Here is a 26,552-nt window from a genome sequence, read left to right on the forward strand (position 1 = left end):
CACTATCAAGGCCGGTTAATTTTCCTGTTTTGCTCAGGCTGGTCTCAAACTCCTGAGCTCAAGGGATCCTCCCACCAAGGCCTCCTAGAGTGCTTGGGATTGAAGGCGTGAGCTACACGGCTAGCTCATTAACTTTAATTTTTACAAATTCAAACACTCTAAGGTGAGAACTATTATCCTTATGTGAGTAAACACAGGACTATAGACATATCAAACAGTTGTAACGTCCTCCCTCTTTTTTTTTTTGTAGAGACAGTCTCACTTTACCGTCCTTGGTAAAGTGCCGGGGCGTCACATTGCTCACAGCAACCTCTAACTCCTGGGCTTAAGCGATTCTCTTGCCTCAGCCTCCCGAACAGCTGGGACTACAGCCGACCGTCACAACCTCCGGCTATTATTTTTTTTGTTGTTGCAGTTCGGCTGGGGCCGGGTTTAAACCCGCTCCCTTCGGTATATGGGGCCGGCACCCTATCCACTGAGCCACAGGCGCCGCCTTTTTTTTTTTTTTTTTTTTTTTTTTTGTCGAGACAGAGTTCTACCCTATGCCCTGAGCAGAGGGCAATGGCATTGTAGCTCAATGCAACCTCAGACTCGGGCTGTGGGCATCCTGCTGCCTCAAACTCCGAAGCCGCTGGGATTACAGGCGCTCGCCGCGGCGCCCGGCTGGGTTTTTCCATTTTTTTTTCCATGAGTCGGGCGTCTCACTCTCGCTCAGACAAGCCTCGAACTCCTGAGCTCAAGCAATCCTCTCTCCTCAGCCTCCCACAGTGCTGGGATGACAGGCGTGAGCCACCGCAACCGGCCTTTTTTTTTTTGCAGTTTTTGACTGGGGCTGGGTTTGAACCCTCCACCTCCGGCAAACGGGCCTGGCGCCGCCCTCCTCCCTCTTTTTTTTCACAGTTGAGGTATACTTTACATCACTTTTCAGCACCTTGCTTTTTTTTCTTTTTTTTTTTTTTTACTTGATAATGCATCTTGAAGAGTCCCTTTGCAGAGCTAAAGCGTTTTACTGTGTGAATGTAAATATAACGACTCGTCACTATTCCTTTACTGATGGGTAGTTGGAAAAGTTCATCCAAACGACCTGGCAGTAATCGATTGAGTTTCTAAACTAGGTGTGGAAATGCCAACTACAATTGGGGGAGGTTGGGAAGTCCCCGGCCCCGCCTCTAACACACTCAGAGGGACTCAAGGGTCCTCAACAACGAAGTCTGCCGCTAAGAAGGGCAGGAAGAACTTCACAGTGTTCTCCGAGGCCCTCCCCTCCGCTTCCGGCGCCAGCTGTGGGGAGTCCTTGCTGCAGTCGTTCGTGTCTGATCGGTAGGATGGCACCGGGCCGACGCGGTCATAGCGCCAAAAGCAGACGGCCGCCAAGCGTTCCCACACCTCTCCGAAGTTTGTCCCAAGTGGTGGGGGATGGGGTTTGGGCGATCCTTCTGTGGTGTCTGCATTCCCCGCGGCCGTGCATCACAGAGACTTGAGCCTCCACCGTCCTAGCTTTCCGCTCTGGTCCCGAGTGCCGGCTAGAGCGTCTCCTCTCGGTTTCCTGTCGCCCTGGGGCCCGGCGGGAAAGAAGGGGGCGTAGCACGAGCGCAAAGGGAACTCGCAAGCTTGGAGACGCCGGAAGTGTTGGGAGCGAGGCCGGAAGCCAGGGGCGGGGCCAGGAAGTGAGGTGGGGCGGGGGTTTATGAGGAGGCCAAGGGAGCGTTGGGGCAGATTTGCACTCAGGGCCGCCTGAGGGGCTTGGCGGTGGCGCTTAGCTCTGTCCCCTCCCCTCGCAGAGACACGGTTGTCGTTTGGGAGTAGGGAACTCTTGTGTGGAAGGGAGGGTTGTCGGAAGGACGTTCTCTGGCCGCGCTTGAGGCGAGGCGTGGAAAGCCAGGGCTGGGGGTGGGGCCGGGTCGCCAGGGCGTCTGAGAGGGAAGACCCCCGCCCCCACCCCCCCACCGCACATCTACACTGGCTGACTGGACACTAAGATGGCTGCCGTTGCCATGACACCCAACCCTGTGCAGACCCTTCAGGAGGAGGCGGTGTGCGCCATCTGCCTCGATTACTTCACCGACCCCGTATCCATCGGCTGTGGGCACAACTTCTGCCGAGTGTGTGTAACCCAGTTGTGGGGCGGGGAGGATGAAGAGGACAGGGAAGAGTTAGACCGGGAGGAGGAGGAGGACGGCGAAGAAGAGGAAGTGGAGGCGGTGGGAGCCGGCGGGGGGTGGGACACCCCTATGCGAGATGAAGACTACGAGGGCGACATGGAGGAGGAGGTCGAAGAGGAAGAGGAGGGTGTTTTCTGGACCAGTGGCATGGGCGGGTCCAATTGGGACAACATGGACTACGTGTGGGAGGAGGAGGACGAGGAAGAAGACCTGGACTACTACTTTGAGGACATGGAGGAGGATCTCGGGGGAGAGGATGAGGAGGACGAGGAAGAAGTGCTGGAGGAGGACGAGGAAGAGGAGCTAGACCCCGTCACCCCACTGCCTCCTCCTCCAGCCCCTCGAAGGTGCTTCACCTGCCCCCAGTGCCGAAAGAGCTTTCCTCGGCGGAGCTTCCGCCCCAACTTGCAGCTGGCCAACATGGTCCAGGTGATTCGACAGATGCACCCGACCCCTGGTCGCGGGAGCCGTGTGAACGAGCAGGGCATCTGTCCCAAACACCAAGAAGCCCTGAAACTCTTCTGTGAGGTGGACGAAGAGGCCATCTGTGTGGTGTGCCGAGAATCCAGGAGCCACAAACAGCACAGCGTGGTGCCTTTGGAGGAAGTGGTGCAGGAGTACAAGGTGAGAGAAGTCAAGAAGATGGGAGTTTAGTAGGGGTGGACAGAAAGTAAGGAGCCGGGGGGTCCCCCAAAGAACCTCCTATACTAGTGAGCTGATTCTTCTTATTTAAGCACTTAACTGGCGTCAAGGTGGGTTAGAATGCAGACATAGAAGAACATCAGGAAAAGGTGGCTTCCTCAAAGCAAATAGCTCAAAGCCAGTGATGCCATATCGCTGGGTTTCATCTTCCCTGGAGCAAGCTACTGCCGTTTCACACTTCCACTGTCCCCAAAGTGTTAGAGTGCAAGTGACAGGTCCCTAGAGCTTTACCCTCAGTCTCATTTTCTCCTAGGTGAGTCTTAAGTATGTTTGACTGAGACATGTAGAGATAGAACTGGGGCCCTCAGAGAACAGGAAGGGCTCTGAAGCAATAGCATAGAAATGAGTGAGTACTAGTGTGAGACCCAAAGGCCCTTTGCTTGCCTCCCACTAAATTTCCCACCCACTCCATCATATGGCTTGGTTCGCCACTCAAGGACTTTTGTTGTTGATCTTCATTTGTCTGCTGTACTGACCAGTAAAGGGGCTTTTGAGTCAGAAGACCTGGCTCTGCACTTACTGTCAAATCTTGGTTATGTCTTTGAACTTGAATTTTTCCAGGATTGGTAGTTAATAATTACTGGACATTTTGTGTAGGCACTTTTAACAGACTATGTCATTACAACTCAGAGCGACCCTTTGAGTTCATACTTTCCATTTTACGGACTGGGAAACAGAGGTTTTAAGTACTGTATTTGTGGCCATACATCGTTAGTAAGTGATGATTATTATTACCGTCCCTCTCCCTGGTGTACAGTAACAACATCAGCACCATTTGGATGTAGTGGTTTGACTTTTCTGACTTGCAACCTTTTTTCTTGGAGTCGATTCTGGTTTGGCTAATGTCTTGCCTCCTACTTGTGATTGTCTTTGAATATATTATAAAGGTTATCTGTCTAGGAGACAGCCAGCACACATACAGATGGCACTACTTAGTGAAGGCCTGGATGGGTTTAAAGTAACAGGCCCAGGAGGAGGAGAGCTGCACAGAGCTGTTTTGTTTTTTTTGTCTGTTTGCACTCCTGATTCCTACAGTAATTTCATTTAGGTATTATCCTCATTATGCCAATTTTACTTTATTTTATTTATTTATTTGAGACAGAGTTTCATTATGTCACCCTCAGTAGAGTGCCGCGGTGTCAAATTCACAGCAACCTCAAACTCTTGTGCTTAAGCGATTCATTTGCCTCAGCCTCCCAAGTAGCTGGGTTTACAGGTGCCCACCACAATGCCCCGGCTATTTCTGTTATTGTTGTTGTAGTTGTCCTTGTTTAGCAGTCCGCATGTATGTGGCCAGAGCTGTAACCACTGAGCTATGGGCGCCAAGCTGAGTACTCCAATTTTAGAGTAATGTGTGGCTTCTCAGTTCTGACACAGCTAAGACAAACCTGCGTCACCTCACCACAAGTAACTATTCCTTACATACAATGATTGTTAAACCTGGCTGATTGTCAGAATTACTAGGGAAGATTTTCGAAAGTACAGTGGGTTCTACCACTAGAGTTTGTGAATCAGCAGGGGTGAGTATAGCTTTAGAAAGCCCAGTCTAGCCTGGGAATCACTGCATTGGTAACATTGCCTGCCTGTTAGGCCCGCTTTTTTCTTTTTTATTATTATTTTTTTTTTTTAGAGAGAGTCTCTGTTGCCCTAGGTAGAGTGTCATGGTGTCATTGCTCACAGCAACCTCAAATTCCTGGGCTCAAGCCATTCTTCTGCCTCAGCTTCCCAAGTAGCTGGGACTACAGGCACCCGCTACAATACCCAGCTACTTTTTCTATTTTTAGTAGACAACAGGGTCTCACTCTTGCTCAGGCTGGTCTCAAACTCCTGACCTCAAGGGATCCACCCACATTGGCCTCCCAGAGGGCTAGGATTATAAGCGTGAGTATCTCTCCCAGTCTAGGCCCACATTTTTAGTGAAAGTTATGAGCTCCGTTTTTTGCTTCCCCTTTTATATCCCCTTGGTTCCAAATTACCATAACTATCACATCATGTGCGTTTACTTTGTTAACTGGAACTTGGGCTGGACTGCCCATGGGCATTCCACTGTTTACCTTGACACCTACCCCTCACCAGACTTGTTGAAAGTTCTTTTAACTGGATTTTAATTTGGATTAGACAAATCTGTTGAATGCTGGCTGGTGATCTTGTAATATTTAGGTTCTGAAGTGGGTGAGGAATTAAAAGAACTCTTAATCCCTTTTCTTAATTACTGGGCTCTGCAATTTGTGAGGCCAGATACACATATTTAATTTTGACATTAACTGATCAGCACATGTAAAATGTAAGCTTTATTATATAGAAGTAAATCGAGTGACTTTTAGGCTATTTTTTTTTTTTTTTTTTTTTGAGACAAGAGTCTCACTTTTGTTGCCCTCAGTAGAGTGTTATTGCTTACAGCAACCTCAAACTCTTGGACTCAAGCTATTCTCTAGCCTCACCCTCCAGAACAGTTGGGACTACAGGTGCCTGCCGCAATGCCCAGCTATTTATAGAGATGAGGTCTTGCTCTAGCTCAGGGTGGTCTTGAACCTGTGAGTTCAGGCAATATATTCATCTCAGCCTCCCACAGTGCTAGGATTACAGGCATGAGCCACCACACCTGGCCTTAGGCTTTTTTTTTAAAGAGTCACACTTTGACGCCCTTGGTAGAGTGCTATAGCATAACTCACAGCAACCTCAAACTTGTGGTCTTAAGTGAGCCTTCTGCCTCAGCCTATCGAGTGGTTGGGACTACAGGCATCCACCACAACACCCAGCTAATTTTTCTTTCTTTCTTTCTTTTTTGTTAGACAGACTCTCAAGCTGTCGCCCTGAGTAGAGTCCTCTGCCATCACAGCTCACAGCAACCTCAAACTCTTGGGCTTAAGCGATTCTCTTGCCTCTAGCTGGGACTATAGGTGCCTGCCACAATGCCTGGCTATTTTTTGGTTGTAGTTATCATTGCTGTTTGGCAGGCCTGGCTGGATTCCAACCCCACAGTTCTGGTATATGTGGCTGGTTCCCTAGCCACTTGAGCTACAGGCACCAAGCCTAATGTTTCTATTTTTAGTAAAGATGGGGTCTCACTCTTGATCGGGCTGGTCTCAACTATATATATATATAGTTCTTTGTTTGTTTGTTTTGTTTTGTTTGTAGAGACAGAGTTTCACTTTATTGCCCTCGGTAGAGTGCCGTGGCATCACACAGCTCACAGCAACCTCCAACTCCTGGGCTTAGGTGATTCTCCTGCCTCAGCCTCCCGAGTAGCTGGGACTACAGGCACCCGCCACAACACCGGGCTATTTTTTTTTGTTGTTGCAGTTTGGCCGGGGCTGGGTTTGAACCCGCCACCCTCGGCATATGGGGCCGGCGCGCTGCTCACTGAGCCACAGGTGCCGCCGTTTGTTTTGTTTTGTTTTGGAGACAGAGTCTTACTCTTGTCCAGGCCTAGCTCACAACTTCAGACTCATGATTCAAGCAGTCTTCTGCCTAAGCCTCATGAGTAGTTGGGATTACAGGTGCCCACCACAAAGCCTGGCTAATTCTTTTTTTGTTGTTTTTTAGAGGTGAATTACAGGGTCTCCCTTTTTCTCAGGCTATCTCAAACTCTCAAGCTCAAGGGATCCTCCAGCTGTGCTAGGATTACAGGTGTGAGCCACCACATCTGGCCTGTTTTATTCTTTTTGGATTCATACATACACTAATCAGCACTGGGTTGATACACAGTATTGTTTTGTAGAAATATTTCTTTATACACAATTTTTTTATTAAATATTACTGTATTTGTATTTTTGCTAATGAATTTTTTGTCAACAATTTAGGAAAAATATTAAATGACAAATTTAAGCATAGATTCTGAATTAATGGAGTAGAAATTGACTATAGAAAAATAGAAAGTATGGGTGGCACCTGTGGCTCAGTCGGTAAGGCGCCGGCCCCATATACTGAGGGTGGCGGGTTCAAACCCGGCCCCGGCCGAACTGCAACAAAAAAAACAGCCAGGTGTTGTGGTGGGCACCTGTAATCCCAGCTACTCGGGAGGCTGAGGCAAGAGAATCGCTTAGGCCCAGGAGTTGGAGGTTGCTGTGAGCTGTGTGATGCCATGGCACTCTACCGAGGGCCATAAAGTGAAACTCTGTCTCTACAAAAAAAAAAAAAAAATAGAAAAATAGTATTATCAAAAGGTTACATTTTGTGGGTGATGCCTGTGGCTTAGTGGCGCCAGCCCCATATACCGAGGGTGGCGGGCTTGAACCTGGCCCCAGCCAAACTGCAACAAAAAAATAGCCGGGCGTAGTGGTGGGCGCCTATAGTCCCAGCTACTCGGGAGGCCGAGGCAAGAGAATCACCTACGCCCAGGAATGAGTTGGAGGTTGCTGTGAGCTATGATGCCATGGCACTCTACGGAAGGTGATAAAGAAAGACTCTGTCTCTTACAAAAAAAAAAAGTGGGTACATTTTGTGCAATATATGCTATTTTCACATTCTGGATTGACTGTAATTTTTTTCTGTTGCACTTACCTGTGCAACAACTGTCTTTTCTACCCTGGGTCAGTAACCTCTTTAGGGCAAGGGTTATTATCAGGATGTCACTGGCAGCTTAAAGCCTAGATTAAACACTGGATAACATGTACTGATCTTTTGCTACAGGCAAGCCAAGGCACTAAGTATGTTGTCTGTGGGATAGATGCTGATCTCACTCTAAGCTGAGGAAACTGGAAGCATGGCCTGCCTTGGGTCACCTCACTGGGTCCAGGCTTGAACTCTTCTCTCCTGTATTCCTCAAGGCAAAGGAGGGAGAAAGGCCAGTGTAAGACATAAAAAGGGAAAGAGCAAGTCAGTAGGGCTTATTTCACCTATTCTGGTCTCTAACAGTCCTTTAAAGGAAAAGATTTTGGTAAACATTGTTGGAACACTGAGCTCACATGCTGTTGGCTATGAAAGTTATAACCTTAGGAATTCTGAGAGGGTTTTTGTTTTTGTGTTCCTTTAGCAAATAACACCATGGAAGAGAAAGCAGATGGACAGAGAGAAATATAGAAATTAAAATAAGTGGGGGCAGGAACTCCACAGTGTCCTGGGGGAGGCACACTTATCAATTATTGGTATGAGGGTAGTGTATACATTTTATTTGATATTCCTTGGGATCACAGAGGAAGTTGGGGGGTGGGTAGGGTCAGAGCCGTGGTCAGGGAGCTGGGCTTTAGGAGAAGAGTACTTTGGACCAAGCGGAGAAGCCCAGTCCGAGGCAGAGGGAACAGCATGGGATTGTACTGAGGAAACAGCAAATAGTTTTATGTGGCTAGACCTAAGGGTCTGTGTGGAAGTTGTGGGTTCAGGAGATAAGGCCAGAAATGGAGGGTTGATATTTTGGAAGTGGTCAGGACCACTGATTGGCCCTGTCATCAGGCAAGGAAGGTAAAGCTGTCCATCTCACAAGTGGTGACTAGATCCCCTCAAGAGGAGACAGCAAAGATCTGTTTGAGAGGGGTAGTCAGTTTCTGTGAGTCCTGAGGAGAGGGAGGCCTTTGGGGGGTCAGGAAGAAGGATTTTTAGCACAAGCAAAAAATCATCAGAAAAAAAAATTTAGAGATGAAAATCATGGGGAAGATTGCTTATGAGGGGGCAGGGACCAATGGACACTGGTATGGAAAGACTCATTGTGGTGAAGGCTCAAGTCATGTCCACCCCAACTTTGAGTGTGGGGCTCTCTAGTCTTAAGGATCCCACCTTCAGAGACTACCACAGGGCTTCATATCAATACAGGGAGGATTGGAGGCACTTGCCATCTGCTGGGAGAAGTAAGGGGAAGAGGGAGTATGATGATCATTTGATACCAGTGGTGGGGGTGTCAGGCTTTGAGCCCCAACCCGCTATAGGGAGGATTAGAGAGGTGGGCTCTGAAGGAGCTGTTGCCTCTCTCAGCCCCCAGCCTCTAACTTTCCATTTCCCATTCCCTCAGGCCAAACTACAGGGCCACGTGGAGCCTCTGAGGAAGCACCTGGAGGCTGTGCAGAAGATGAAGGCCAAGGAGGAGAGGAGGGTGACAGAGCTGAAGGTAGGCAAGTATTCCTGGGCTGACTGATGCTGTGGTCAGGGAAGGAAGGTAGGGCTGCCCATTCTCACAAGTGGTGACTAGGTACCCTGAAGAGGACCCACACCTTCGAGTTGGGTAGAAATCTCCAGGCCCTGTGGAAAGGAGGGCCTTGAGGGTCAGGAGGCATGTTGGTTCCTAGGTTCCAAAATGAAGTGCAAACTGAGGCCTAGACTGGGGGGTCAGGTGTTGGCCCAAGTCTGCAGGGCAAGGCTTTCTACCTGAATATCTCAACCCAGAGCCTGAAGAAGGCAAGGCAGATTCCCCATAGCAACCATCGGAGAAGCCCCTGAGTCTCAGAACAGATGCTGGCGGTGGCAGAACAGCCTGAGAAGGAGAGGAGTGTTGTTGTGGGACCTCTTGCTCTGACCAAGGACAAGCCCAAGGGTCTTTGGTAGGAGGGAGGAATTAGTGAATGTTAGCATTGCAGCGACTTCCTATCCTAGTCTGGTGTTTCTCAGCCCTTCTTTTCATTATTGCTCAGCTATTCCCAAGGAGTCTTTTTAGACATTTTCTTCAATGCCCTGCACCTGCTGGAATGGGCTGGCGCCATGAGTTTCAGAGACCAAACTAGCACATCCTCTTCTGTCCCTCTTCCCTTCTGGCACCTGCCTCCCTGACCATTGGCTGGGCTTTGCCCCTTCCCAAGGCTTATGCTCATCATGACCTACACGTTAAAGACTGTTTTATTAACTGCCAGGAACTCAGTGGTGGAATTTGAGCCTGGGAGTGGGGGGATCATCCTGCTTCTGACTAGCTGACCTAGTTGATGCTTTTGGACTCTTTGGGGTACAGAAAAAAAAATGTACCAGCATCTGAGTGTCACTGGGGCAAAGAGTGAAACTTGTGTCTGTTTCCCTCACCCCAGCTAGCCAGGACCACCAAACCACTCTGGCCTGTTTGTTACTTTCTGTCCAGAGAATGTCTGCAGCTGGTAGTAAGAAGTATGAATACCACCCATGATGGCCCAGACCAGGCAAATGGGGTGGGATTGGACAGAAGTGTTTTCTGTTATAGGATAGTAAGTACCTGTATACCCTTGATTTTACCTCTTGGCCCACAAAGCATAAAATATTCACCATCTGGAACTTTACAGAAAAAGTTTGCTGATCCCTCTGTAGAGGGTTTGGATGACTTACCAGAGGTCACTGTAACTAGAGATATAATCAGGACCCTAACTTCATGTTTTAATTCCTGAATCACATATTCATTTCATTTCAAAAATTCTTCTATTTTTTGACAGTCTTACCCGTGTCGCCCTCAATAGAGTGCTATGGCATCACAGCTCACAGCAACCTCAAACTCTTGGGCTCAAATGATTCTCTTGTCTCAGCCTCCCCAGTAGCTGGGACTACAGGTGCCTGCCATAATGCCCGGCTATTTTTTTGTTGTAGTAGTTGTCATTGTTGTTTAGCAGGCGTTGGCTGGGTTGGAACCCACCAGCCCCAGTGCATGTGGCCAGCACCCTAACCACTGTGCTACGGGCACCAAGCCCATTTCCAGAATTCTTACCAGTACCTACTCTAGTGGTGCTATGGCAGAATCCAAGGACACTATGACAAACAAAGACATTCCCAGTCCCTGCCAGCGGGAGCTTATGCTGTAGCTGGGAAGAATGTTAAAAGATACTCCAGTGTAAACACAGCGTTCCAGTATTTTGTGTGCCATGAAGAGATTATCTTCATAATGGTGTTTATGGAGATGGTCCTGACTTAGATCTGTAGTGGGGAGGGAAGGTTCCTCTAGGAATATTTAAGCTTAGACCTAAAGGGTGAGTCAAAGTAGGTAGGCGAGGGTTGCGCCTGTGGGTCAGTGAGTAGGGTGCCAGCCCCATATATTGAGGGTAGCAGGTTCAAGCTGGGTCCAGCCAAACTACAACAAACAATAGCCGAGCGTTGTGCGAGCACCTGTAGTCACAGCTACTTGGGAGGGTGAGGCAAGAGAATCGCCCAAGCCCAAGAGCTAGAGGTTGCTGTGAGCTGTGACACTACAGCCCTATATGGAGAGCAACAAAGTGAAACTCTGTCTCTTAAAAACAAACAAACAAAAAAAAAAAACACCTGAGCTGGCAGGTTTGAATCCAGCCTGAGCCCGCCAAACAATAATGGCTGCAACCAAAAAATAGCCGGGCATTGTGGCAGGCACCTGTAGTCCCAGCTACTTGGGAGGCTGAGGCAAGAGAATTGCTTGAGCCCTGGAGTGGGAGGTTGCTGTGATCTGTGATACCACAGCACTCTACCCAGGGCGACAGCTTGAGGCTCTGTCTCAAAAAAAAGTAGGTAGGCCAGATGGAGAGAAGTCTTCCAGACAAAGGTTTGTGAATTTGGGACCATTGTAGAGGTGGTGCTTGGTAAGGCCAGGAGGTGGGAAAGGAGATGGGGCTTCTTCCCACTCCTGGGTCTTTGTTGGACTTGGGGAATGCAAGGTTCCTTTCCTTGGATTGAGAAGCAGCAGGTACAAAGCAGATAGAAGTTTATCTTCCTGTGTGTTGAGGTGGTATCCATCATCCTCTTTGCATCATTCCAGAGCCAGATGAAATCAGAGCTGGCAGCTGTGGCTTCAGAGTTTGGGCGTCTGACACGGTTTCTGGCCGAAGAACAGGCAGGGTTGGAACGGCGCCTCCGAGAAATGCACGAAGTCCAGCTGGGGCGTGCAGGTGCGGCGGCCAGCCGCCTTGCAGAGCAGGCTGCCCAGCTGAGCCGCCTGCTGGCAGAGGCCCAGGAGCGGAGCCAGCAGGGGGGCCTGCGGCTGCTCCAGGTGAGCAGTGTTCTCCCCCTTCCCCCTCCCTGTTCCCCACCACCCCCATCTCCCCTAGCATCCTATGTGGCTCTGTCAGGCAGTGCTTACTAGACACCTGTCCAGAGCTGCTTGTTTTCTCACTGGGAGAAACCCACAATAGTGTAATCTGAAAACCAAAAACATTTTTTGAGGCTGGAGACAGAGTTAATGTCCATGTAGTGTGTGAAAGGCAAGAAAGTAGAGTTGTAGGGTGAATGAGGGTTGAGAAGTCATACTCTGAAAATTTTATTTGGGGCTTACAGCAGGTGATATGAGTTAGGTGTGATGAGGCAAAGGGTGCTTGAGAAGGATACGTGTTTTTTGAGGGCCTTGAGGGTGCTGCTTCTCCCTTCTGTTCAAGTTCAGTCCTTTCTCTGGCTGGAGACTGGGGGAAAGGAGCTGTCTCTGTGCAGCTGACACTTTCTTTGTCTCTTTCTCCCTCTCCCTCTTTTTGTTTCTGTTATTCCCAGGACATCAAGGAGACTTTCAATAGGTGTGTTCCCACTCTTTACCCTTTGTGACCCAGTGGCATCTGGTTGCCCGTCCCTGCCTCTCTTGGGTATCCCTCTCCTCTCCTTCCTTTCCCAGGACCTGAGTTTCTGCCTCCTGGACCCTCCTCTCCTTCCCCCAGCTTCTGCTCTTTTCTTTGGGAATATCATGGTCCCACCCCCTGCCCCATCCCCTTCCTCCAGGTGTGAAGAGGTACAGCGGCAGCCCCCAGAGGTCTGGTCCCCTGACCCGTGCCAACCCCATAGCCATGACTTCCTAACAGATGCCATCGTGAGGAAAATGAGCCGGATGTTCTGTCAGGCTGCGAGAGGTAGGGAGGTCACCTGTACGACCTTCCTTTGCCTTTCCCTTCATACACCTGAGATTGGGTCCTGAGGGAAGCTGGGCCCTGGGGGAGGTGTGGGGAACCAAGATGGAGCAGGATACAGGTGGGCTAATCTGAAGTTTCTAGCCAAGGGTAGTTGGTCCTAGCTCGGGTAGGTTTGGTGGGGGGCGCGGGGGTGGGGGTGGGGGGTGGCAAGAAGAGCCAGAGCCAGTGGGTAGACCTGCCAGGTGTCCTGGGAGCAATAGTAAAGAGAGAGGTAAAGACCATAGGAACCTGGGGCCATAGGTGGTTTGAGGAGCCAATGGGAGCTGGATAGGGGCAGGCGGGACGGACAGCAGGCAAGGCCCAACCTGTGGAGTTGGCTGCTGATGGGGAACAGTTGTTCCAGTCTGGGCATATTTCTCCTTCCCTCCTCCCAAGTGGACCTGACGTTGGACCCGGACACGGCTCACCCGGCCCTGATGCTGTCTCCTGACCGCCGGGGGGTCCGCCTGGCAGAGCGGCGGCAAGAGGTTGCTGACCATCCCAAGCGTTTCTCGGCTGACTGCTGCGTACTGGGGGCCCAGGGCTTCCGCTCTGGCCGGCACTACTGGGAGGTAGAGGTGGGCGGGCGGCGGGGCTGGGCGGTGGGCGCTGCCCGTGAATCAACCCATCATAAGGAAAAGGTGGGCTCTGGGGGGTCCTCTGTGGGCAGCGGTGATGCCAGCTCCTCACGTCATCACCATCGCCGCCGCCGGCTCCACCTGCCCCAGCAGCCCCTGCTCCAGCGGGAAGTGTGGTGTGTGGGCACCAACGGCAAACGCTACCAGGCACAGAGCTCAACGGAGCAGACAGTGCTGAGCCCTAGTGAGAAACCTCGGCGCTTTGGCGTGTACCTGGACTATGAGGCTGGGCGCCTGGGCTTCTACAATGCAGAGACTCTAGCCCATGTGCACACCTTCTCAGCTGCCTTCCTGGGCGAGCGTGTCTTCCCCTTCTTTCGGGTGCTGTCTAAGGGTACCCGAATCAAGCTCTGCCCTTGATCAGCCTGCCACCCGTGGGGGCCCCTCTGGTCAGCACTAGGGGGACGGGTGGTGGTGGAAGGTGGCCCATTTAAGTTTGGGGGCCCCAAGGCTCCTCCCACTGTTTGTTACTGCTATGCTTCCCGCTCCCCCTTGACCCCAGGCCCCTGCTTCTCCCTCTAGGAGCCTAAAGAACCCTCCTGGCCTCCAGCTCGGCCTTCTCTCACCTCCTGTCTGTCCAACAGGTCTGCATGGGTCCCTGATAACGAGAACAACTGCCTGGCCTTCCCTCCGTTTGCCTTGCCCAGCCCAGCCCAGCCCTGCCCTGCCCTGGGGTCTGAGGAAGGGATAAGGGGAGATAGTAATTCATTCCCTAACTTACTTTTCCCCACCCCTACTCTTCAACCTTGATGTCAATTCTAGGGCTGGAGGGTTTGGCCAAGACTCAACAACATCCTTGTTCAAATTCCATTTTCTGATACAAATTTTAGCTAAGGGATTTGGAAGCTGTTTTGGGGAGGCAGGCTGGGCCAAAGGGTAGAGCTGGGTAATAATAATAAAAAAAAAAAAGTCTACTCTCCTGGGGAAGGAAGGATTCTAAACTTTTCCTTCCATCCCCAATTTCTACCTCCATAGACCGGCCAGAATTTAGCTTCAGTGAGAGATCTGGAATGGTCGCCATGATCGAAACTACATACCATTACATCACCCAATAAATTATTTTCTCCCCCTTCCCTTTGCCAGCACTTAACCTAGGAGCAAAGCTCTTTCCACCTTACCCCTCTCCAGGTGTTTGAACTGCCAGGCTCCTTTCCCCCCTTTTGTTCAAATGGAGTTGGCTTTTCTGTTTCCAGCCCCTCCCCATGCCTTTAGTTCCATTTGGCAAGCCCTGAAGGGGAGCCTGGGGACAGGGGTTTGGGTCCCCAGGAGAGCTTGGGCATAATCTATTTTTCTAATAATCCCTTGCCTTGTCACTTGTCAGCTTTTGTCCTCTGCTTTGATGGCTGAGGTAAACTCATGTTCTTGGGGAAAAGGGAAGGTGGGTTGTGTTGTGGAATAAAATGTTTATTTGCTTCTTTTGTTGAGTCCGTTCCTCTAGATGAGCAGGAACAAGCTGTACTCAATTTAAACGTTCCCAGAGCAAGCCTGTCCCTCCAGTGAGAAGCATGGAACAGAGAACTAGTTAGTCTCATTTCATCGGGTATTATCAACAAGGATTGTAAATTATCTACCCCCTCTCTCCATTTGAATACCTTACACCTAGTTTCTTTCCTGGACCATTCAGCATTCTCTTGATTTTGCCATCTGAAGCTCCCCCAAGAATCTCCATACCCCTAACTCATAAGGCCAGGCAAGTCCTTGGAACATCTTTGTTAGGACATAGGTGGCATCTGCTGAAACAGGCCAAAGGCCTGCAGACAACTGAGTGGAGAGACCTGGAAAGGAGGGACATAACCGACTTAACCCACTACAGTAGATCAAATACTGTGCCTGTCAACCAAGTGTTAGGGTTGTTCCACTCACGTCTGGCTGAAATCTGAAAGTACAGTGGCAGTCGTTTACAGCCCATTTCTCACCTTAAGGCATTCATCCTTTTTTGAGTAAAAGATGAAGGCTGACAGTTTGGTAGGGCCAGTTTTGATTATGAATACTCCCAGACCATTCAGAACTTTTAATCTTTAAATTATGAATGGACTGAAAAAGTTTTGATTAAGCACCTTTTTCAAGACTTTGCTTGCCTTAAAGATTAAAACCTACCCCTCAAACATCCCACATTAACTCCATTTTTTTTTTTATTAAATCATAACTGTATACATTGATATGATCATGGGGCATCATACACTCGCTTCATAAACCATTTGACACATTTTTATCACAGTGGTTAACATAGCCTTTCTGGCGTTATCTCAGTTACTGTGCCAAAACCATTTTTATCTAAGCCCCAAGAAATTACAGGACATTTTGAGGAGCCTACTGTTCCTACACCCATTGCAACCACTTTGAAATAATCAGTCCCTTTTTTTTTTTTGTAAGGGACAGTCTGACTTTGTCACCCTCAGTAGAGTGCTGTGGCATCACAGCTCACAGCAACCTCCAGTTCTTGGGCTTAGGTGAGTCTCCTACCTCAGCCTACCAAGTAGCTGGGACTACAGGTGCCCACCACAATGCCTGGCTATTTTTTTGTTGCAGTTTGGCCAGGGCTGGGGGGGGGGGGGTTTGAGCCCACCACCCTTGGTATATGGTGCCAGCACCCTACTCAATGAGCCACAGGGGCCACCCTAATCAGTCCCTTTCATTCAGGAAGTTTCCCTGGGGTTCAGGTAAGCTGATTGTATTGGAATGTAGGACAGTGCAAGTTTGGGAAACTGACCTCCCATAAACATCACATCTGATGAACCCCAACCCTAAGAAAATGGACACACAAACTGACAATTTTGCAGTTTTTTTTTTTTTGACAGGGGCTGGGTTTGAACCCACCACCTCCGGCATATGGGGCTGGCACCCCACTCCTTTTGAACCACAGGCTTTGCCCTACAAACTAAGGTCCTGTTTACTTTGTCCCCAAGTTTCATCCCCCAATCTCCAGGCTGCCAGTGCCTCAATGTTAGACTTCTTAACCTGTAAGCAATGTAGATAGGATGGAGCCTCTTTATTGGAGAAAAAAACATTTTCCAGAAGGCAGACAAACCAGTTTATTTGTGCCGTAATTAATTTCTAGCGAGTACCAATGGTCACCTGCCACACTCGCACCAGGTTGTCCGTGTAGCCAGCAAACAGAGTCTACAGGACAGAAAAGACAGTAATAGGTCAGCCATGCATTCTGCAGTTCCACTAGTATCAGTAAAGGTCTTTTTTCCCCCTCCCATTTCTCTTTTGACTTCTTTTGAAGAAGCCCACAATTCTAACTACCAGGCTGTAGGTGGCGATTATGTATTCCTAGAAGAAACAGCCAGAGTTGAGAATCCTGACGTTTAAAAACTGGTCAAATGAATCAAGGTATAAAACTGAAGGGTGGTAACCCCTGCCCTCTACATCACAACCTTCTCTCTCGGGTAGAAACACACTGGCATGGCTAACTAGGTTGTACTACAACCTGGCTGTATCAAATATATTGCTCTTGTGCCTGGCACACTAACAGTTGAAAAAGAGGGAGGCTAGCTGGGGAACATGGTACCTTTAGCCCCACGTACTTAGGAGGCTGAAGTGGGAGGATCTCGAGCCCAAGGAGTTGGTGTTTACAGTATCAGATCACTGAACTCCAGGCTTTGGCAACAGAGAAAGACCCCCCCCCCAATCTCAAAACAAAAACCAAAGACAAAAAGAGGGACAGAAGTTGGAGTCTTGAGGGAGCAGATCACTGACCTGACCATCAGCAGACCATGCCAGAGAAGTGCACTGAGGTGGCTCTGCCTTGCTGCTGGTACTGATTACTTCTTGCTTCAGCTCATCTACAATGATCTTGCCCTCTAAGTCCTGGGAAGAGTGCAATTTGGAAAAACACTTTTAACCACACTTCTCTCTGAAGAGAGAGGTTCTCTCTCTGAAACCCTTCTATAACTCAAGAGTCTTAAGAGGATGACTTTGCCGACAGGGGAAAGGTGGCTAGGCCTATAAGGCATTTTTAGTTGCCAATGCTAGGAAGGAAAGAATGGTTTGTTACTGGCATCTAGAAGGCACATGCTAGAGATGATGAACACCCTGAAAGGCACAGGACAGCACTCAACAACAAAGGATTATCTACATCAAAATGCCAATTAAACTGAGGCTAAGTAAGCTACTATACATGGACATCCACCACCCCAAATTTCCAATCCGACAGGCTGAAGGTTAGCCACTTAATCAGGAAGCATGGCTCCTAGCTGGGAGTCAAGACGGCCTCCGGTCACCACAACACTGCCAACACTCATCTTGTATACCAGGAACTCAGTCAGAACCACAGCCCACACTCACCCAAATCTTGATGCTGGGGCCCGTGGCAGCACACAGCCAGTAGCGGTTGGGGCTGAAGCACAGGGCATTGATGATGTCCCCACCATCTAGCGTATAAAGGTGCTTGCCTTCATTGAGGTCCCAGAGCATGGCCTGGCCATCCTAGACAGACAGTTAGGGTGAGTCAGGGCAGCAACCTCTTCCAGATGTCAATCGTACCCATCTCAAAATTCTTGTCAGAATCCATTCTTCGTACCCTGAGCTTCTTGAAAGGCTAATGATCCTAGGACCAATATTTATTTCTGTATGCCTTTTCTTTAATGCAGGACACCTTACCAATCCTACAAGAGCCAGCACAGTAACTAGGTGGCTCATGGCCTACAATCCTAACACTCTGGGAGGCTGTCAATTACTCTAAGAAACCCAACTGTAGAGAAAACAGTCTTTTTCTTTTAAACAGTATGACTTTATGTCATTTCCAGAAACCGATGATCAGGAACCTATTCTTGGATTGCTATCTCATTATCCTCCTACACCAACCCAACTAATTCTTCAATTCATCTGTCTTTTTTCTTATGTCATCTAAAGACAAGTCTTCGTCCCATGATACCACACCCTATTAAGTAGGAAGACTTCTGGTTCCAAAATACCTTGCCTCCAGAAGCACAGAGGGACCCATCTGGCGAAACAGTCACCGTGTTCAGATAGCCGGTGTGGCCAATGTGATTGGTCTTCAGCTTGCAATTAGCCAGATTCCACACCTATATGGATGGGCAGGGCTGACAGGTGAGAAGCCTAGTTCTGGATCAGGCAGATCCAGGAGGGTTTGGGCCCAACAAAAAGAGTGCAGAACCTTGTTTAAAAAGTATTCCTGGGGGCGGCGCCTGTGGCTCAGTGAGTAGGGCGCCAGCCCCATATACTGAGGGTGGCGGGTTCAAACCCAGCCCCGGCCAAACTGCAACAAAAAAAATAGCCGGGGGTTGTGGCGGGCGCCTGTAGTCCCAGCTACTCGGGAGGCTGAGGCAGGAGAATCGCCTAAGCCCAGGAGTTAGAGGTTGCTGTGAGCTGTGTGAGGCCACGGCACTCTACCGAGGGCAATAAAGTGAAACTCTGTCTCTACAAAAAAAAAAAAGTATTCCTGGATTGAATACCCTTATCATCCCATAGGTAACTTAAAAAAAGATTAAAGAATTTGCCTTGGGGCGGCGCCTGTGGCTCAAGGAGTAGGGCGCCGGTCCCATATGCCGGAGGTGGCGGGTTCAAACCCAGCCCCGGCCAAAAAAAAAAAAAACACACACACACAAAAAAGAATTTGCCTTGGGGCGGCGCCTGTGGCTCAAGGAGTAGGGCACCGGTCCCATATGCTGGAGGTGGCGGGTTCAAACCCAGCCCTGGCCAAAAAAAAAAAAAAAATTTGCCTTGACCACTTACTTAAGGACAACTGAGATTAAGATAGGTACCAAAAGCCGTGTGGTGCTTATGAGAACTTTAGTTACTTAAGACACAGAAGAGGAATTTAAGTCGAACTGAGGATATCTACAAAGCCTTCCAAATTGAAGCCCACAGGAGCACATTCTGGCTGGTAAAGGCCCCATGCCCTGGCTCAAAGCTCACCTTAACCAGCTTGTCCCAGCCACAAGAGACGATGATAGGGTTGCTGCTGTTGGGTGAGAAGCGGACACAAGACACCCACTCTGAGTGGCTCTCATCCTGGAGGATGGAAAGGAAGTAAGGGAAAACAGTCCTGCCCAATGAAACTCTAGACAACCCAGCCCCCCATGAGAGCCCTCTGATGTCAACAGATCTCTTTAATATCCTGACAGACTTAAAATCTCCGTGTAAGGCAAAGATTAAGGAGGAAGGTGGGAGAGAACGTTAATACATGCCCTCTGCCCATGCCTTCACTTTACCTGCACCGTGTATTTGCACACACCCAAAGTGTTCCACAACTTGATGGTTTTATCTCGGGATCCAGAGACAATCTGCCGGTTGTCAGAGGAGAAGGCCACACTCAGCACGTCCTTTGTATGGCCTACAAATCGTCTTGTGGTGGTGCCCCTGAGAGGAAGGACCTGGTCATTCTCCAGACAAACTTCGCAAACACGCTTTCTCATAAGATCATTTTCCTGACCTTGTCCCAGTCACACTGATCACTCACAAGACCCGGGGAAGTGACTCTGATCACAGCAAGCCCTTGGTTAGGTAGATATATGCCAGAGAATCCCTTCAGAATTGCAGGACATGTCCTCACTCCCACATGGGGGTTGGCTGACAATGTCATCTGTCATCACCAGGACCCTCTATTCCACCTGCCAATTGCCCATCAGAACTGAACTCTCAAAACATTCAAACTGCTGCATCTGGCAAAAATGTTCAGTCTGGGACAGACCTCATTTCCCCTGGGTACCCCATCAGCCTCCTTTCTGCCCAGGTTTCTCCCAAGTCCCCAGAACAAATGAGCAGCTACTTGCGTTGTGAGGTCCCAAAGGCGCAGGGTTCCATCCCAGGAGCCTGAGAGTGCAAACTGGCCATCTGAGGAGATGACCACATCACTAACAAAGTGGGAGTGGCCCCGGAGAGCACGCTGCGGGATACCATAATTGGTCTCATCTCTGGTCAGCTTCCACATGATGATGGTCTTATCTAAGTACAGGTAAAACCAAAAGAAAAACAAATGAGGAACCCTGTAGTCCATCCACTAACCTACCAGGTTAGTGAAGATGTCAAGATCATAGTGAATGGGTCAACGAAGACAACAAATTAAGGACCCCTAAGAGAGCCAGAATAGGAGGCTACAAGAGCAGTTATTAGGCAAGGACTGAGGACTCACTATCCAGAATAAAATCGTAAGTAGAGTGAAACCACACCCTGAGAATTTAACTCAGGCACCAGAGATCATAGATACTCCTTCCTAAGACTCAGACTAATTCAACTATCTTGTCTTCTCTAAGGAGGGGCAGAAACACAGCAATCTGAGGGCCTCCTGTGACTACTTCTGAGGGGTGACATAAACGGAGTCATTAGTGCTAGAAAAGTCACTTCATGCACTACAGGACTGGATACTTTCACTGAAACATGCCACACTCCAGTTTTCTGAGTAAGAGCCAGACACTGATCCCAGTGTCGGACAATTTTCAACAGTGTGGAAGCAAACCTCCGGACGCAGTCAGGTACGGGGAATGAGAGCACCGAGGGTCGGAAGGGCAGGCAGGAAGGGGAGTCCGGAGGCCCCATGAAGTCCACCCACATCCCACCAAGCTGAGAACCGGGCGGCAGCTCAGAAACAGCCTCTGGATTTCAGCATGGGCACTCAGATGGCATGTTGGGGTCATCACCGCTCCGCCAGGCCCACAGGTCCCTGCACACAGTCACATCTGCCGAGCGACAGCCAAGAAATAAAAAAGCCCCCACTTCTCTAATCCTCCCAGAAGCTACAAGTTAATTTATGGCTCAGTGTCCTCATCTGCAGTGTGGCTCGCCCAGACTGAGGAGTCTGCCAGGTTCGCCAACTCGCGCGTTCCGGTCCTAGCCGCGAGACACACGCGTAACCCTCCCCTCCCAAATCTGTCCCGCACGCTAGCCCGTACCTCGAGAGGCGGACAGTATCATGTCGGGGAACTGCGGGGTAGTAGCGATCTGGGTTACCCACCCATTGTGGCCCTTGAGGGTACCACGAAGGGTCATCTGCTCAGTCATGGTGACGGCGGGTGCGAGTGTCGCCGCAGCGACGAGGATGGCACCAGATAGCTGAAAGAGACAAGCACCACGACCACTTCAGCCGCGGGCCTACGAAGAAAAAGAAAGAGCAATCCCCCGCCGGAACCGGAAATACCCGCCCGCCCAAGTAAAATGGCGATTCCCACGATACATTTCTGCTCAAGATGGCGGCCCCCTACAGTGCAAAGGGCCAGGTGAAATTGCGTGGCGTCGTGGTCCCTTCGCCACGCAACATAATTTGGTAGCACTGTACAAATACGTTCTGAAACGAGTGCGTTCGAGTGTTTACAAAGCCTCTTCAGACGAAGATTTAGAGCGTGATGTGGGAGCGAAGGAGGTGAAGCGTACTTTCTCGGAAAGATCGCCTAACGGCTTCCCCCGCCCCTATGTAGCGGGGTGCGAGCCCTGCCTTTTCCGCTTGGTGCCTGGGGTGGGCAACGCAGAGGGAGCTTTATATTTATTTTACTACTGCCATTAAGGATGAGCAATTTTTTTTTTTTTTTTGTAGAGACAGAGTCTCACTTTATAGCCCTCGGTAGAGTGCCGTGGCATCACACAGCTCACAGCAACCTCCAACTCCTGGGCTTAAGCGATTCTCTTGCCTCAGCCTCCCGAGTAGCTGGGACTACAGGCGCCCGCCACAACGCCCGGCTATTTTTTGGTTGCAGTTCAGCTGGGGCCGGGTTTGAACCCGCCACCCTTGGTATATGGGGCCAGCGCCTTTACCGACTGAGCCACAGGCGCCGCCCCAGGATGAGCAATTTTTAAAATATGGCATTACCTTTTTGAAAAATAAACTTCAAAACTGTGCGCATGTTCAGAGGGCTCTTCCCGCAGGTTCCCGCATGTTCTGAGATACTACAAATCAAGAAGGACTGAGTCCAGGCGGGACTTAGGCAGAAGAGAGTTACCCTGTATAGACTAAAAGTCGGCTTGTGTGTTGCTAGACGGCCACTTGCTCGCCTAAGTCAGAGCGCAGTGAGCTCGCGCAGAAACGAAAAGGACCGGAGAGGGGGCAACTTCAGGCTCTGACTTCTTGGGACTTCAGTGGAAAGCCTCCTCCAGGCCTGCCTACTCCCAGTCCGGGGTCCAGACGTGCCCGAAGGAGGTATCCCAAGACAGGGAAAAGAGGTAGAACCTGGCAGGCTGCAATTTTTCCACTCAACCATATAGCCAGTAAATAAGTAATACCAACAGTTCTCACATATCCCTCACTGTAAGAGACAATATGTCAGCACTTGTGCTCATATAGTCTTTGTATTTTATTTGTTTTTTGAGACAGGGTCTCACTTTGTCTCCCCTTGGTAGAGTGCCATGGTGTCATAGCTCACAGCAACCCCAAACTCCTGGGCTGAAGCGATTCTCTTGCCTCAGCCTCCCAAGGAGCTGGAACTACAGGCGCCTGCCACAGGGCCAGGCTATTATTAGAGATGAGGTCCCGCTCTGGCTCAGGCTGGTCTAGAACCTGTGAGCTCAGGCAATCCAGCTGCCTGGGCCTCCCAAATGCTGGGATTACAGGCCTGAGCCACAGCGCCTGCCCTAGCTCAAATAGTTTTTAAGGGAGGCACAAAAATCAGGTTGATAGCAGCTGCTAACATCTATGCAAAATAAAGGGAACATTATGCGTTAAGTATTTACTTTTCTGTTTGTAGCATGTCAATGGACAAGAAGCCATACTGTAAAATAATTTAAAGAGGTTTATCCTGAGCCAAATTTTAGAATCATGACCTGGAACCATGCCCAAGAAGCCTTGAGCAAGTAGACTCTCTGTGGTGTGGTTACAGTTTGATTTTATACATTTCAGGGAGGCAGGAATTATAGGTAACATCAAAAATTAATACATAGAAGACATACATTGGTTTGGCTCCAAAAGGTGGGACATCTCAAATGCAAGGAGTGGGGGAGGTTACAGGTTATAGAAGAACCTGTGGGTTTAAAGAATCTTAAGTTGACCTTTGGCTGAAAGGACCAGGAGTCAGCAAAAAGGAATGCTTGAGTTAAGCTAAGGTCTGTTAATCAGAGACACACTACTGGTCTTACGCCTGGCCTCATGCCCACACGTAAGTGGTTTGTTATGTATATAAAGATCTGGACGTAGGTCTTTGCACAGCACAGAGAACATCTCTTAGAAGGGAGGGAAATATGATGAGGCATGTCTGATCTCCTTTCTCATGACTAGCAACTCACATTTGGGGGATCCCCTTGGCCAGACCGCTGGGGGCAGAGCCTTAAGATTTTATTTTAGTTCACATGTTTCTCATTTGTAAAATGAGATTGGAAATAATTATTCTTACATCACATGGTGGTGTGGAAAGTAAAGGAGTAAATGTGTAAAGTGCTCAGAACAACGTCTGGCACAATACTGTGGAACTTAGCACATACTGGATATCAGGCCCTGTTTTAGGTCTTGGGGATACAAGGGTGAACAAGGCAGAGGGGGCCTCTGGTTTGTTTTGTTTGCAGTTTACATCCTATGGCTGGGGAAAGATTGGAAAGGCAGACCTGTAGGTACGTGGGAGACTAATGCTCTGGTTGGAGCAAAGTTGTATGGGAGAAGAAAATTTCAGTCGGAGGGAAGAGCTGGTGCAAAGGTCCTGAGCTGGAGCATGGGAGGAGCTAAGGACCAAGCAGTGTGATAGGCTGTGGCCGCAGTTGATACCGCCTTGAAGGCTTGGAGAAGGATCTTGCCGGCAGAAAGGCAGAAGTCAGGCAAACCTGCGGGGCAAGGCTAGGCTCTCTCTCGAGACACAGCGCAACTCCCTGCTTTTCCCCACAGGCTCACTGTGCTTCGTAGGACCTCCTAGCATCCAGGCTTGCACCTCGCCTCCTCCTTACCACACCCAACTGATTATCTTTTTCTGTTATCCAAAAAAGAACTCTATCTCGACCCAAGTACTACTATTTTGTTTCTCTGGTGATCATGGAAGACCCCTGCTTCCACCCACCCCGTCTCGGGTCAGGCCGGCGCCTAGCTGGGTGGCTCGGCACAAACTCCACTTGCCTCTAGGTGTGGAGTGAGAGGAGGTATCCGAGGGCTCCCCTGGCTGGCGGCCGAGAGGCGCTGAGGATTTCCAGTCTCTGTTAAAGAGCACGCAGTTCCTCCACCCCTGCAGACATGAGCACTCAGTCACCCAGTTATATTTTCCCCTTTCAAGGAACCCTCGTTCAGCTATCTGTCCCTTGAACGTTGCCGGGGGAGACCAGGGAAATCAGCATCTCCGAGCTAGGGCTGGGAGCCCAGGGTTAGGGCAAGCCCACTTGCAGCTCCCTCCCACACCATCACGGACGGGCCCTTTCTGCAGCAGAGGTGCCCTGGCCCACGGGGAATCCAGTGGGGACCTGGGGAACAAAGGGGGTCAGTCGAATGAGGGGACAAGAGACATGAAAGAATGAGAGCAAGTCAAGAGTCTGATCAAGCTCCGACGAGTTTATTTTTCAGCTGGATTTATAAGCATTCAAACAAGGAAGTAACTAAGGGCTGTTCCTAGCAGGGCGGGGAGGGGGCTAATTTCTGGAAAATTACTAGGAGAAGGTCCCTAAGGCGGGGGCTGCATTTCTGAGGAGTTATGCAAGCCAAAAGTACCGTTGTTGTTATGGTTGAATTCCTGAGAATAGTTTGCTCGTAAAATCAAGCAAGCTAGCAAGGGGCATTTTTGTGAGGTGTTTTGGCTCCCGGCATCTCCTCCCTTTTAGTTTTTAAATTTGTTGGGGTCTGTCAGTTGTCGGCATCGAGGAGAGGGGATTAACCTTTTGGGGGGAAGTATTGACCTGATTCCTCCCGCGGGCATAATGACTGCATGATAAGTTTGAGCATCTTTTCGGGAGGAGAGGAGAAATTTTTACGATGCTAACCTCTATGCAAATCAGGTTTGCTTCCAAGGGACTCAGAGAGGCTGTTTATGCCTTCCCTCTGCAGTGTCTTTATTGCACCCCGTAAAAAGGTACCCAGGTTGTACTCACATATGTTGGTGAGTCAACGTGCATAGCTCTGAGTGCTTATGCGGTTCTGAGTGCTTACGCGGTTCCCGGAGGAATATCTTCGTTATTAGGTTCGGCGAGACCCTGGTCTGCAAGATTGAGTCTATGATAATGGACTTGAATGGGTTTTGATGCCAGGGAGTCAATCTGTGATTTGATAAAATTCATGATTTTGTTAAGAATAATGGGTCCAAGGGTGACTATCAATAGCAAGCTAATAAGGGGACCTGCAAGGGGCATGAGTAAGGAGTACATGGAGGATTTCCACCACTCGTTTGCCTCAGAAGAAAATTTTTGTTTTTGTAAATCTAAGCTAAGCTTATGAAGTTTGTTAATCTGTGTTTTTACTATGCCTGATTCATTAACAAAGTAACAACATTCTTCTTGTAGAAATAGACATGTTCCTACTTTTTTGGCGGTGAGGAGGTCTAAGGCCCAGTGAGGAGGTCTAAGGCCCGTCTATTTTGTAGGGTTACTTGGGCGAGGGAGGTTATTTGTCTTTGTAGGGAGGTGAGGGATTCTGCGGAGGCCTCGACTGCTAGTTGGAATTGTTCTGTTAACTTGGCAGCAGTGATGTAGGAGTGTCCAAGGGCCCCTCCTGCAAGTCCTGCAGATACGGTAGATGTTGCAAGAGAGATACCCGCAACTAGGGGAAGGAAAACAGCACGTTTGTTTCTGGAAGAAACACGAGAGTTAATTTTTTGTCTAGGGGGAATATAAATTCAGTAGGTGTACGGATGTTTAGTTGAGGGATAAGAGTCACTGGGAGGCACGAAGCTGTTGGTGGAAGTGGGAGGGTAAGATTTTTGGAGAGCGTGCCGTTGCACCAAATGAAGGAGCCAGGGGGGGCGGTGATGTTCCGGGTAGGTGGAGAAGTGGTGCAGAGTTTAGTAAAAGCGTTGGAATAACAAAAGATGAAAGAGTTTTCCTGGGGGTTTAAAAACAGAGAAATATTAAGTAGGGGTTTAAAGGATGTTTCTTCTGAAGCAGTAGTGTTCGGGGGAAATGGCAAAGGGACGGCAGTAAGGGGTGGGCGGCCGAGACTGGCGCAGAGGAAGCAAGAGGTGAGGTTCCCTAGTCCGCTCATATTGGCAATGAGAAGACCCTCGCAGAGGAGAGTAAGTCAGGAAAAGGGGTTATTTGGGGAAGGGGGTGCAAGTTGTCTAAGCAAGGCGTTTTCCTGGTTTTGAATATGAGTATGAAGGGTGGTTTGGATTTGTACGAGGGAGCACCATATGAACAGCTTGCTGGAAGGCCAGGAGCTGTATGAGGTAGGGTACATGGCGCCTTTGACAGGGGATGTCCATCTATTGTCCCATGGATCTTGAATGATAAAGGTGTAGTGGTCTTGGAAGTAAAAAGGTTTATGGGGG

The 26,552-nt window shown here is 49.5% G+C and overlaps 2 protein-coding genes and 2 non-coding genes across 9 annotated transcripts; 1 reads left to right on the forward strand and 3 right to left on the reverse strand.

Annotated features, from left to right (window-relative positions):
• The first annotated feature begins 1,162 nt into the window (after positions 1 to 1,162).
• TRIM41 (tripartite motif containing 41) lies at positions 1,163 to 14,631 on the forward strand. 6 transcript variants are annotated; one of them, XM_053566679.1, is made up of 8 exons: positions 1,165 to 2,786; positions 8,809 to 8,904; positions 11,467 to 11,697; positions 12,189 to 12,211; positions 12,411 to 12,538; positions 12,974 to 13,155; positions 13,738 to 13,799; positions 14,191 to 14,631. In XM_053566679.1, exons 1-8 carry the CDS (start codon positions 1,980 to 1,982, stop codon positions 14,204 to 14,206), a joined length of 1,545 nt encoding a protein of 514 aa, XP_053422654.1. In that variant the 5' UTR covers positions 1,165 to 1,979; the 3' UTR covers positions 14,207 to 14,631. The 6 variants fall into 6 exon arrangements, 4 of the variants coding, with proteins under 4 accessions (XP_053422652.1, XP_053422653.1, XP_053422654.1 ...); XM_053566677.1 differs by having other exon boundaries at positions 1,163 to 2,786; positions 13,738 to 14,631; XM_053566678.1 differs by having other exon boundaries at positions 1,164 to 2,786; positions 12,974 to 13,149; positions 13,738 to 14,631.
• A 1,602-nt stretch (positions 14,632 to 16,233) lies between these two features.
• On the reverse strand, positions 16,234 to 21,490 carry RACK1 (receptor for activated C kinase 1). Its single transcript, XM_053566680.1, has 8 exons — positions 21,072 to 21,490; positions 19,956 to 20,127; positions 19,395 to 19,542; positions 19,099 to 19,194; positions 18,135 to 18,245; positions 17,506 to 17,646; positions 16,918 to 17,028; positions 16,234 to 16,335 (listed from the first exon to the last, which is right to left on the reverse strand). The coding sequence occupies exons 1-8, from the start codon at positions 21,178 to 21,180 to the stop codon at positions 16,270 to 16,272; spliced, it is 954 nt and encodes a 317-aa protein (XP_053422655.1). The 5' UTR covers positions 21,181 to 21,490; the 3' UTR covers positions 16,234 to 16,269.
• On the reverse strand, positions 19,704 to 19,782 carry LOC128569400 (small nucleolar RNA SNORD96 family). The gene has a single exon (XR_008375355.1). It is a non-coding gene; the product is annotated as a small nucleolar RNA SNORD96 family (small nucleolar RNA).
• On the reverse strand, positions 20,758 to 20,825 carry LOC128569412 (small nucleolar RNA SNORD95). The gene has a single exon (XR_008375364.1). It is a non-coding gene; the product is annotated as a small nucleolar RNA SNORD95 (small nucleolar RNA).
• Positions 21,491 to 26,552: the final 5,062 nt, after the last annotated feature.

The sequence above is a fragment of the Nycticebus coucang genome, chromosome 17 (genome assembly GCF_027406575.1).
Source record: "Nycticebus coucang isolate mNycCou1 chromosome 17, mNycCou1.pri, whole genome shotgun sequence".
Lineage (NCBI taxonomy): Eukaryota > Metazoa > Chordata > Mammalia > Primates > Lorisidae > Nycticebus > Nycticebus coucang.

Excerpts from the sequence above, each read along its gene's own strand:
- TRIM41 (XM_053566676.1), top strand. The coding sequence starts at position 1,980 with ATGGCTGCCGTTGCCATGACACCCAACCCTGTGCAGACCCTTCAGGAG. Across the intron at positions 8,905-11,466 it reads GGAGGGTGACAGAGCTGAAG|AGCCAGATGAAATCAGAGCT; the intron begins GTAGGCAAGTAT and ends GCATCATTCCAG. Across the intron at positions 12,539-12,973 it reads GTTCTGTCAGGCTGCGAGAG|TGGACCTGACGTTGGACCCG; the intron begins GTAGGGAGGTCA and ends CCTCCTCCCAAG.
- RACK1 (XM_053566680.1), bottom strand. The coding sequence starts at position 21,180 with ATGACTGAGCAGATGACCCTTCGTGGTACCCTCAAGGGCCACAATGGG. Across the intron at positions 19,195-19,394 it reads TGTGCAAATACACGGTGCAG|GATGAGAGCCACTCAGAGTG; the intron begins GTAAAGTGAAGG and ends TCCATCCTCCAG. Across the intron at positions 17,647-18,134 it reads TCTGTGCTTCTGGAGGCAAG|GATGGCCAGGCCATGCTCTG; the intron begins GTATTTTGGAAC and ends CTGTCTGTCTAG.